Below are 12,162 nucleotides of genomic sequence, written 5' to 3'. Positions count from 1 at the left end.
ATTTCTAAAAGGGCAGAGTAATTACTTATGTGCATAATTTAATTAGTCGTAGCCGAGTGATGCGATAAGTACTTTGATTGATTTGTCACCGGGTGAATCACTACAGACATATTTTTATGGGCAGGTATGTTTATGCAAATAAATATGTACACTTATGCACAACGGTATATAGATACGTACATATGTACTCACGTAACCATACGGGTGGTGCCCAGTGCATGTAAATATGCTCCACCAAACACCCTTAGAAATCCAGTATTAAGATTATTCGGAAATATGCATGTGACTCTACAACCCTGGTATTGATAAGTAATGCCGTGTAATAACTACATACATATATATTAAAGTTTTACCTCATCATCACATTTTTACAGACCAGTATGATTAACTTTAATTCAGAGAAATCGATATGATGCATGTAAATTTAGTTGTATTGTGTTCGCAGAGAAATGTGATTAGTGAATTTTTTTGGTTGTTGAGGATAATTTTTATTCCGGTATTATGTATATAGATTAATGTAATATTAACAAAATAATTACATAAATTTGCTGGGATTAATGATTAATTTTCAATGCCCTTGAATTAAGGATAAATCAATCCAGATTAATTCTTGATTAAGGATCAGCCGAAATATGTAGTAATGTAGAAATATGTTTGATTCTGCATTTGATGATTGCAATCAACTTAAGTCTAGACGTGATGTAGGTTTAATAATTTAGCCACGCTTCGTCGCGATTAAAGATTAAGTACATATTAATGGGGTGAACATGTTCCGTCAGGAACAATGATGAAGGATTAATTGTATAATTTTTCTGGAAGATTTTGAATTAGGGATTATTCCGTTAATCACGGAACTCTGTGAATTTGTGATTTACATGGATAGGTACATACATAGATCCAAGTTCTCATAGTTAGGTTATTTGGCAGATGAAACCAATTTATGAATGTACGTATGTAGGTATGCACGCATGTACTAATGCATCTGTGCACACCTGGAAAAAAAATTGTATAGACATGACACAGCCAAATTAACTCAACGAGTCACCCCACTATTTACATACCTTACGTTATCTTATCGTAAAACAAATAATAAATGCATACCTTTTGTAATGTCATCATACCGATTCTGCATCACTACACTCCAAGTTTTTGCCCAGTCACAAGGTTTACTTTTACGCTTTAACCCAAATAATAAAATATTCTTCCCAGAATAAACTCCAAGTTTGTACAGTTTAGTTATTTGAAATGGTGGTGAGGCAATTTTTAGACTGGTTTTGGAATCCGGATGTCTGGTTGCCACCCGGTTTTGACTGGAAGGACATCGTCCCCACGGAAGAGGTTAAGTATGCTGTCCCCTACGATCTTTTGTACGCCATTCCGATCGGAATTGGAATGGTTTTTGTGAGATATTTCCTAGAGAGGTGAGTCATTGTGCGTACTTCATAAATGTGATCAATTTAATTAGTGACTTGTCATGGAGCTCGCCCAGCGTTTGCTCTCCGATTTTGACCAGAATTGTGTCAATCGAGTACAAATTAATGAACATAACCTTTCCAAAACACACTATCCGTTATTGCGTCAGAGATATTTGTATCTTGAGAGAGGAAAATACGCACCCAAAAGTTCACAAACTTTACATTTTCCAAATTTCTGCGTGCTTTCTCCTCTTTGGATGCAACCAATATCTTTATTGAAGTATTGGTACTTCCAATTCGGAGGTCAAACATTTGGAGATCACAATTTTTGTTTTATCATTTTCATGCAAATTTGATGCAGCGAGTTTCATAGCATCAAGTCGAAATTCTTAAAAAAATTACCACATCATGCATGAGGGTCTAAAAGTATAAAATTATTGCATAATTCCACCAATTCAGCCGACAATTTATGTTGCAAATAGAGGACACAAATTTTTAGAACAAGTTCGAAAACAATGGGCAGATTTTGAAAGCTGTTTAGTGAAAATGTTACTATGTTACAACTTGTGTAAATTGGTGTCATAAATAGGACTCTCTTCTATCCACTGGGACACCTGCTTGGGATTAAAGAACAAAAAAAGCTTCGCATCCTTCCAGCCAATCCCACTCTGGAGAAAGCTTTCACCGGAAAAGGGAAGAAAGCTAAATTATTTACCCACAAGGAGCTTGAAGAGCTCGGAAAAAAGACGGATTTGCAAGTTCGGCAAGTCGAAAGATGGATGAGACGAAGGGCAGCGCAAGGAAAACCAACCACGCTGGCTAAATTTAGCGAATCCTGGTACGTAAATTTTTGGGTAAATGTCATAATATAAATATTTTATACGAAACCGTTTAAATTTTTAATTATCTAGTTGGAGATTTCTTTGCTATCTAATCTCATTTTTAATTGGAGTTTACGTCCTGTGGGATAAACCTTGGTTGTGGGATATTCTTCATTGTTGGTATGACTACCCGCATCATGTGAGTGCAAATTAAGGACGTAATTTGGGGAACTTGTTTTACATGAACTAGGGTTCTCAAAATACTTGCAGTTAATAAATTCAAAACAATACACTAATTTGTGATTTGTAGTATTTACACTGTTAGATTAAAGTTAGTAGTATGCAAAATTTTTAATTTTCTTTAACCGGCGTATTTGGAACCCTGTTTTATTGAATGGGGGTTTAACAATTTTACGAACCATTAGAATTTAAATTTTCAGAGTGTCACGACCGACATTTGGTGGTATTACGTCTATGGGTCAAGTTTCTATTGGAGTTTGCTCATCACTTTGGCGTACGACGCGAAGCGGAAGGATTTCTGGGAAATGTCGCTCCACCACGTGGCCACCCTTTGTCTCCTCGCATTCTCCTGGACGTGTAACTTGACCCGCGTGGGAACCCTGGTCCTCCTCCTGCACGATTTTGTCGAACCTTGGCTCGAGGTGAAATATATAAATTTAATTAATCTACGTGTAATCACGACAAACGGGGGGCTCGTAGTTTCTAAACAATGATACTCCAATTTAAATCGGTAATAACTACTCGATATTTCGTTACTATAATGGTAACGGTAATAATTGAAGTGTGAATATGAAATGTCAAAGAAACTTAAATATGCGCTATATTTTTTGGTTAAGTTACGGAACCCTACTAAAAATATTTATACTTATTAACCACTAGTCGGTAAATAAATTTAAGACTACTTCTAGGGCTCTAAATTATGCAAGTATTCTAAACACAACGGAATCGGGGATGTTGTCTCAATCATGTTTATTCTTGCTTGGATTGCGACAAGGATTACGCTATTTCCTATGCACATCATTAACAGGTGAGTATATATTTACAGGTGTAAAATTCAATCCGATATGTATTTATCTTTTAAGAAGAATATTTATGAATTTGGTTGACTAATCTTAACTCAATTTTGACACTTGTTACTTTAAAAAAAATTCAGTTCAGTTCAGTTTAAAAAAATCAGTTTAAAATTCAGTTTAAAAAAAGCTAATTTTTACCATATCAATTTTCTTACAGCACGCTATTCGAGGCACCCAAAATAATCCCAATGTTTTCCGCGTACTACATATTCAACGGGATGCTAATCTTGCTCTTCTGCCTGCACGTGTTTTGGACTTATTTCATCGCCATCTATGTTTACAACGCGTTGTCCATGAACGCCACGGAAGTAAGGAAGGGGCTGCAATTTTTATTTTTTACACTCTAAATAAAGTTTCGTAAAAATTATTCAAGTTTTCAGCAGTAAAACTTGTGGAAGACAACAATTTGGTAAAATTTATCCCACGGTTGCATAAAAATTTAAACAATGTTGGAAAAATTTACCAAATTGTTGTGCTATTCGCTATTTCGCTTAAATGTTAGACAACTTTATTCAGAGTGCATTTAACGCAAAATACGATTACATGTAACGTAATTCGCTTGATTTCAGCTGAAGGACACGAGAAGTTCGAGCGAATATGTGACCGAGCCCAGTGAAGAGGAAGAAGGGAGCGAATTTGACGGGAAACATAGTGGCCGTTCCACCCCAAAAGGGGGAATTACCAGGAGAGGGCTGTTCTACGAAAAGAAACAATTTACTTAAGTTTTTAGAAAATATGACTAAATTTATTAAATATTTATTTAGTTGCTATACTTGTGAAATTTTGGATTTAAATAAATAGTTAAATAGTTTACTTATTTATGACCGAAACAATTTGCAATTAAACTCAAGTAACTTTTACACTTATGTAACTATGTATGTAGAAATGCTAAAATTTCCGCGACGAATCTTCTACTTATATAGATAATACAATTACAATTACATAGTAATAATAGACATATCTTCAAAGTGAGAAAATTTGAAAGGAAAGTGGAGTTTGTTGATCACTTAATATGTGAATGGCCTCATTCACATGGCTATTAGCCGCGCGCTATTACTTGTCCCCGTCTCATACACAAATTAACGGTCTCTACAACGCAGGCAGTATACACGCTCTACACTCTACAGCACGGAGACTACACCGTTAAAATGTGTATGACACGGGGACAAGTTAAAGCGCGCGGATAATACTCATCCTCAGTATTCCTGTTCAGATATGGAATAACTTGACTGTTGGTAAGGATGTCTTATAAGAGTTGTTTTTTGGAAGGAAGGTGCTTGATTTCGTATACTTTTAGTATGCGTAAACTATTTATTTTGCCAGGCAGGGCTTTGCCCAGGCACATTCCATTCTTGACCTTCTCTCACTAAAAATAAATTCGTTGTTCAAATAGAGAGAAGTTTTGTCGTAAGTCTGCCAATACATATCATACACAAACCACCATTACATTTACATAAATGGGCATAAAATAAAATCCGACATTTTTACCCACCCGTTTTAAAATTCAATCAGAAGAAAATCGTCAATATTCGGTTACAGAGAAAGTTCGCCGCACTGATTCAAGGTACGTACATAATCCAGGAAAAGTGAAGTTTTTCCCGAAACTTACGAATTGGACTCGTTTCAATTTGTCTAGGAAATCCAGGCTTAAAATTGGCTCAAGGCAAAGAAACATTTGTACCTTCTGAAAAACGTTCAAATTCACAATTTTCTAAGAAATCCAACGCATACGCACGGGGCCGGAGCGAAGGTGAAATGTCATACGTTTAAATTTGTAACGATTATTTTACACTTTGCACCATTCAATAATCCACATTTAATTGCTTTCCTGATCTTTAGATTTGCAGAAAAATCCACTAATTTTATCCATCCCTATAAAAATGCTTGATACCAATCGACAACGATCTAGTTGCGATCTTTGTCACCGGGTGTATTCTACCCGATGTCACCTACGCAGACACATTGTTACCGTCCACGGCAGTAAAGAACGACCTCGTTTTCCATGCGGATTTCTCGGATGTGGAAAAACTTACTTGACCCCGGATGGTGTATCGCATCACATGAAAATTGAGCATGCCGAGAACCCGACCCGATTTCCGTGCACACTTTGCAGTAAAGAATTTAAAACCAGAGAGCAACTTGAGGCGCACATTTCCACCCACACGACAGAGAAAGCTTACATTTGTTCCACTTGTGGGAGGAGCTTTTGCCACCGGACAACAATGAAAAATCACGAGGTAAACATTAATATTTATGCCTCGACAGCAGCTTTTGGGCCGTCTGTATAAAAATAAATAAATGTTTTCACTCCAAAATTTCCATAGTAAATTATGTAACACTTTTTTCTCAATCCATTTCGAATAAATGCACTTATGTATGTATGTACTTGTTTTTTGCATAATACCCCTTAAGGCTTTCTGGGACGCAGGCGCAAAAATAATTTCTTAATAATGATGTTTAGGGCTCATTTTTGGGCAGAATGGAAAATGGATCGGTAAATATGTCGGGAATGGATTTCTCCACAGAATTACCGATCCGTTTCCTATTCTTTCCAAAAATTAGCCCTTTACACCATTTTTTAGAAATTCACTGTACCCGGCACGGTTAAGTTGTGAAATACAAAAACATTGACATTATCAAATGTATATATTTAAAAAATTTTCTAAATTTTCAGGTTACACATTTAAAAAAATCGGCCAGAAGAATTTTCAAGTGTGGACTTTGTCCTCATATTTCCTTACGTAGAACGCCCTTACAAAGGCATGAAAAAATGAAAAAATGTGATTTAAAATTTACTCCAGAATATTTCTTTACGTTTAAGGTTACACATTTGGAAAAATCGACCCGAAGGAGTTTCAAGTGTGAAAGTTGTCATCAGACTTTCTTACGAAGAAGCAACTTACAACAACATGTCCAAGTTGTGCATGAAACTCAGAGGAATCATCCGTGCGCATTTTGTGACAAGAGATTCTCGACATCAAGCAATATGAGAAATCACGTGGAGGCGAAACATTCCGCGAATAAGGAGAAGATCCATTCCTGCGACAAGTGCGAGTACAGTAGCCACTCGAAAGCAAATTTAGCGAATCACGCGAGGCGTCACAACCCTGCGAATCGACGAGACTGTTACTTCTGCAAGAAGCAGTTTTTCCACTTATCGGTATTAGTGAAACATTGTCGTCGTCATACTCTAGAATTGTGAGAATCCTGGAAATTTGTTGCTGTTGTTATCTTATTTTATTATTAGGTCGGCGATATGCATAAACTTGTTTTATTAAGCCCAATTAAATTTTTTAATTATTAATTTTTAAATTTCAAATATGCTCAAAACGTATATATAACGTTCATATAATGTAATCATGCATAATAAGTGATCGTCGAAATACGTTACGACTTTCTAAAAAATAATATTAATCGCATGTCATATCCATTTAGAGGAGAATAACAGATGAGCATGTAATTATTGATGAGATTATGTTCCTCAGAATTTTAATGAAGCGAATAAAGTCAAAGGTGTTTAGCTACATAAATATAATTTCTAAATTTATGTTTTTAACATGCAACTACTTGGTATGACAAAATTATGCTCAAATCTGCATGTGAAACGTAATCATATGTATATATTTATGTAAGTATTCAAGAAAATACGTGTTCACTTTCGTTCATTTAACTGATAATAATAGTGAATAAAAATAAGATTCATGTTATTTGTATGAAAATTACGGAAAGATTCTACCATTTCAGATGAATTATTGTGAATGGAAGGATTTTTCACTCCTCACATTTTTTACCCTATACATTTGTAAGAAATGAAGTCCGATGAAGTGAAATGAATTTGAACGAAAATGACTGAATGTAAATGAAAATCTTCAGTCAGAAATCGGGAAGACTGATTTTTGAATGACAACAAAGAGAAAGTGTACAATGGCATGAAGAATGCTTTCATTATCACGAGTGTTGTTTAAGTCCTGCAATTTAGTGGATATACATACAGGCAGGGCCCGTTTAAGGGTCAGGCGGCCTAGGCAACTGCCTAGGGCGCCAAATTGTCAGGGGCGCCGTGAGGCGCCCGGCTGTGTACTAGATAAAAACGACAAATTCGAAAATTGGTAAATAATTTTCTTAAATCCGTTCAGAATGAGTTGTCAGTAGAAAAACATATAAATAATGCTGTGAAACGATCTATGAGGACCATTTGACAAACTTACAGCTCTACTTTATTTAACATAGTTTTGGGCAAATAAATTTTGCCCTCAACAGGCAGGCCCAGAATTTTGGTAGGGGTAATTGCTCAGGGCGGAAAATTCTGAGGGCGCCCTTTGGCAAAAGTTTCTTATTCGTGTACAAAAAAATTAATTGATGTTAACGAAATTGGTTTAAATTTGGAAATTGTAAAAACAATTTTATAAGTACTAATCTCAAGTTCGAATCTTAATTTCTTGTCTTCAAAGTGATTCGGAGCACATATACAATACATACATATGTAATTTAAATCATCGCGTTCCTAGAGGGCCCCAGGGAGGGGTAAGGGCAAAGGGCGCAAGAGGGCGTCGCGGATAAAATATGGTATATTAAGTATTTACTTTATTATTATTTTTAATATCATGGACATAATTTCCACCATTTCCCCTCCACCCCAAAAAAATCTTGCAAGAACACTTCGAAGCCACAGAGAAGGCCCCAGACTTCGGGTTTCATAGAAGGCTTTTCGAACAATATTTTTGGGTTTAAGCGTGATACGATAATGAATCTCTTTCTTCGAAAGTTGAGGTGCCAAAATTCAACTGAATTATCTCAAACGCATGCGTTTCCTCAAACATATACAAGGCAGATCTACATGGGACCAATCTAACAATAAGTTTGTTTACTACAAGATATAAGCATATTAGCGTATTTTCCAAAATGCGTTAATTTTAAGCTGCCTTCCAAGCAAAACCTCGAGTTATGAAGAACCTGAACTTTACTTTTCGAACCTTAGTCCGAAGTCAAAAATTCGAAAACATGATTCTATGAAAGACTTATTTGAATTATTAAAAATCTAACTATCGCGTAATTTTAATTTTAAGATTTTATATAACGTTCTGACGTTAGTACAAACTACCGTAAAATCTAAAAATTTCATACAATATTTCAGGTGGATTTCTAATAAATCAAGTAAGCCATTCCGATGGATCATGTTTCATAATATTTTAATTGACCCTAAAATTTTAGATGTTCCATGGATTTTAAGGACCCGAGCTTTTATCTGGAATTCAGTTAGACTTAGAGCCTTGGGCTCAAAGTAGTACATTTATGCGAAATTGATGTAACAAAAATATTACAGGTATTCTGTAGGTTTTGTTTAAGGTGAACAAAATAAAATTGGTCTCGTTCAAAAATTAATTTTAAGTTTAAAAGATATGTAGTTTGAATCATCGGATTTCCCACGAGATTTGCTAGTCAACATCAAAAAATTAATTTTTTACAAAACTTGCAGATATGATTACGACTGTTTTTTTAACCTACCTAGTACTCACAAAAGAACTGTTACAAGATTGTCCGGGTAAATTAAGCAGGCTACACAATTTTTTAGAGAGTTGTACTATTTTTTTATTGAAATCTCCAAACAATTATCTGTCAGAAACTGTTTCAAAAATTTGTGTGACCCAAGGCCTTTCTACCAAATTGTAGAATGGCGAAGATGATATATTGCTATTTTAAAAATGTTGCTATAAATAGTATTTTTAGCAACATTTCGGTAAGCAAGAAAATCCCCACTTCTTCAATTGCTGAGTAAAAATCCGAACTGATCGCAAGATGACAGACAGTACTGTAAAACAGTCCCCTGACACTGGAAGTGTTAATAGGTGAAACAAAAGTGGAAGGGAACAGTCAAAGAGCTCATAAAAAATCATGAAGTTAATGAAAACTTGAATTCGTCCGAATTCATGCCGGACCATAAGAAAAATTTCCCTACAAATAAACGGGTTAAGAAAAACTATTTCCCTGGCCCTGAAACTAAACATTTGACATAAGTCTTTAAGATGTGAGGAGAAGTACCTACTAACCGCACTTGTAGTAAAAATAGACCTATAAGAAGGCAGGCGCTGATCATGCGGCACTCGCTTGAAGAATTAAAATAAATATTTTGAAAAGATGAGCCAACTTTAACCATTGATGCGATATAAAATAAGCAAAAGCACTGTGTCAACATATTGCCAGTCCGTATTATTCAAAAAATTTCAAAAATAATAATTGGCCCATCCACCATCCTGCTTCTGTGATTTTTTATTTGAATGTCGTCGGAAAAGTGAATTTTCTTCCTCTGAGGGTGAAATTTCGTCAGAAAAATATTTTTGAAGTTATCGAGCAAATTGGGTTACGGATGAACCACACTCTATTCAAAAATATCCACTAGACCTTTAAGGACGCTCAGGTCCTACTCATGAAGCCAAAATATCAGATAAGTGGTTGAAATAAAAAATTCCTGCCTCCATTTTAGAGAGAATACAATTCATCATCACCGAAACCTCAACTTTCTGGAATACGATATATGTATGATCAAAACTGAAGCTAGATACATGTGCAAAAACACAGGTTTGGACTCCGAAAAAAAATCTGTCGTCTAGAAATACCACAAATATCCCGTGGAACGCATGTAGGCGTACAGCAATCGCGAAGTGGAAACCAAGACTAAGACTCTGGGCTCGTGTCGCCTTACATATGTCAACGCGTCGGTACAGTCCATCTACTTGTATGCTGCCCCTGTGTGGTTACATGGGAGGAAAAATGTTGATGTAGTTGATCGAATGATAAAAGCTCACTTTATATTTGGAAAATCTAAATATGATTCAATATCTGACAACATCAATGAAATTGAGTGGTTAACAGCGAAAAATGCTTGCAAACTTGAAATGTGCAAACTTGCATGCAAAATGGTTACTATTGCTGGGCCAACTTTGTTCAATAATTACATATGTGAAACTAATAGTAGCTTATCAACTAGAAATATGACATATAATGAACCAAGCCTCAAATATAACAGTAAATTTGGTAAAAAATCATTTTTATATAGGGCCTCAAAAGTATGGTCCAATCTACTTGAGCCTATTGTACAGTCTAGTAGAGTGGTCAGCTTCCAAGTATTTAAACAACGTGTAAAGAAACATTTTGTCAACAATCAATGTGATGATAGACTGAGAGTGATATTTGAATTAATTGATGCATATGAATTTGACATAATATGTAATAATATGTAACCATATTTGCTTTCCTTGAGATGTAATGTCCCACTTGTGGGGTATCTCATTGTAATAAATTATTATTATTATTATGAGATTAAACTTTTGAAAGGTGTATAATGTTTCGTATATAGAATCTCATTGGCTTTTCAGTGATGTAGTTATGTTTTCAAAATTCGACAAACTGTGATTGCTACATTGAGTTTTTCTTGTAACAGTTCTTTTGCTAGTACTGGGTATTTAAAAGAAAACATCTGAATATTTCAATAAAAAGCGAAAAATAGAGTCGCACGGGCATTTCTCATTATGTAATATAATCTCTACAACGATATCGACATACAATTTATAAAAATTAAAATCTGCGGAAAAATTAGCTCCTGTGAAAAAATTAAATCGACTAGAAGTAGTGTTCTCAATCGGTCCGGTCCAGGACCGGGACCGGACTGAAAACTCCGGTCCGGTCCGGTCTCGGTCCTAGGCTGGACCGAACCGAAACCGAAATCAAAAATTCGGTCCGGTCTCGGTCCTGATTCCCAGGACCGGACCGGACCGGTCCGACCGATAACTTTTATCGCTAAACATAATTCATTAAAACCGCATTTTAGTTGAGAATTTTTCTGAGACACTTATCTCGTATGTGTTGGAAAGACTCTGAAAGTGTTGGAATTTTAAATTTGAGCCATTTATGCAGTTCTTAACCACTTCTAACATTCAAAATTTTTTGGAAACTTTGAACTATTGATGATTTAGAATTTTAAATTTTTTGATCTCATCCGATGTTTCTTACTATAACCTTTATATTTCTTTTTCAAATTTTCCAAATCAAAAGATTTATGGAAACGTAATATCATCGTGCTAATTCTGAAGACAAGGGAAAATTTTGCCTACCTACCATGTATTGATTTGCGAGTTGTGCAAAAAATTAGGCTAAAGATTAGAAATCACGGGGGAATTACATAAGTTGATTTATGTAATCACATCAATTACATTGAGTTCGCTTCCTCCGCCTGGTAAAAATCGTCCGTTTTTCAACTTTGACCTCAAATATTTTGGCAAATTGAAACCTATCGCATAAACTGCTCAAGAAATACTGGTTATATTGACTTAGACCAGATTATTTTAAAATTTCAACCAAATCGGAAGGTTACACTTTACACCATCGTATTGTTAGTCGGACCAAAAGTCGTTTTCACATTTCCTAATAATGGTCTGTGCAAAATTTTATCAAAATCGGTTGAGAAATGGTCGAGAAATAGAATTACTAACCAATAGAATTATCATATTGGCATTTCACTGTTTTGGGTGGGGTAAATGCATACTTATAATGTAGAGGTGCAGGTGGTAAATCTTGACCGGACTAATTTTAAATTTTTCACAGTCAGAAATAAGCGGACTCGTATTTTTTCGTTTTCCAGAATGGGCATGTTTTCGCCCGTGGCGGAATTTTCACAAAAAACTTTTACCCAAAATCTGGATTTTTTAAAAGGCTGTAACTTTTCGAATTTTAATCCGATTACAAAAATTTAACATAATTTATGCCAAGAATTACTTCCCTGAAAATATGAAAATTCATTTCTAAAAACATTATAATTTTAAAACAAATAACGTTTTT

At 35.1% G+C, this 12,162-nt stretch overlaps 2 protein-coding genes across 2 annotated transcripts; both read left to right on the top strand.

Annotated features, from left to right (window-relative positions):
* The first annotated feature begins 1,135 nt into the window (after nt 1-1,135).
* On the top strand, nt 1,136-4,196 carry LOC110855638 (ceramide synthase 6). The gene is made up of 7 exons (XM_022104046.2): nt 1,136-1,421; nt 2,005-2,253; nt 2,327-2,435; nt 2,677-2,898; nt 3,166-3,284; nt 3,488-3,638; nt 3,900-4,196. Exons 1-7 carry the CDS (start codon nt 1,246-1,248, stop codon nt 4,050-4,052), a joined length of 1,179 nt encoding a protein of 392 aa, XP_021959738.1. The 5' UTR covers nt 1,136-1,245; the 3' UTR covers nt 4,053-4,196.
* Nucleotides 4,197-4,798: 602 nt separating this feature from the next.
* On the top strand, nt 4,799-6,835 carry LOC118437421 (gastrula zinc finger protein XlCGF7.1-like). Its single transcript, XM_035856407.1, has 4 exons — nt 4,799-4,894; nt 4,967-5,080; nt 5,170-5,567; nt 6,152-6,835. The coding sequence occupies exons 3-4, from the start codon at nt 5,211-5,213 to the stop codon at nt 6,530-6,532; spliced, it is 738 nt and encodes a 245-aa protein (XP_035712300.1). The 5' UTR covers nt 4,799-4,894; nt 4,967-5,080; nt 5,170-5,210; the 3' UTR covers nt 6,533-6,835.
* Nucleotides 6,836-12,162: the final 5,327 nt, after the last annotated feature.

Source organism: Folsomia candida, unplaced genomic scaffold (genome assembly GCF_002217175.1).
Source record: "Folsomia candida strain VU population unplaced genomic scaffold, ASM221717v1 Fcan01_Sc013, whole genome shotgun sequence".
NCBI classification, from domain to species: Eukaryota; Metazoa; Arthropoda; class Collembola; order Entomobryomorpha; family Isotomidae; genus Folsomia; species Folsomia candida.
This window is presented reverse-complemented; position numbering and strand designations above follow the sequence as displayed.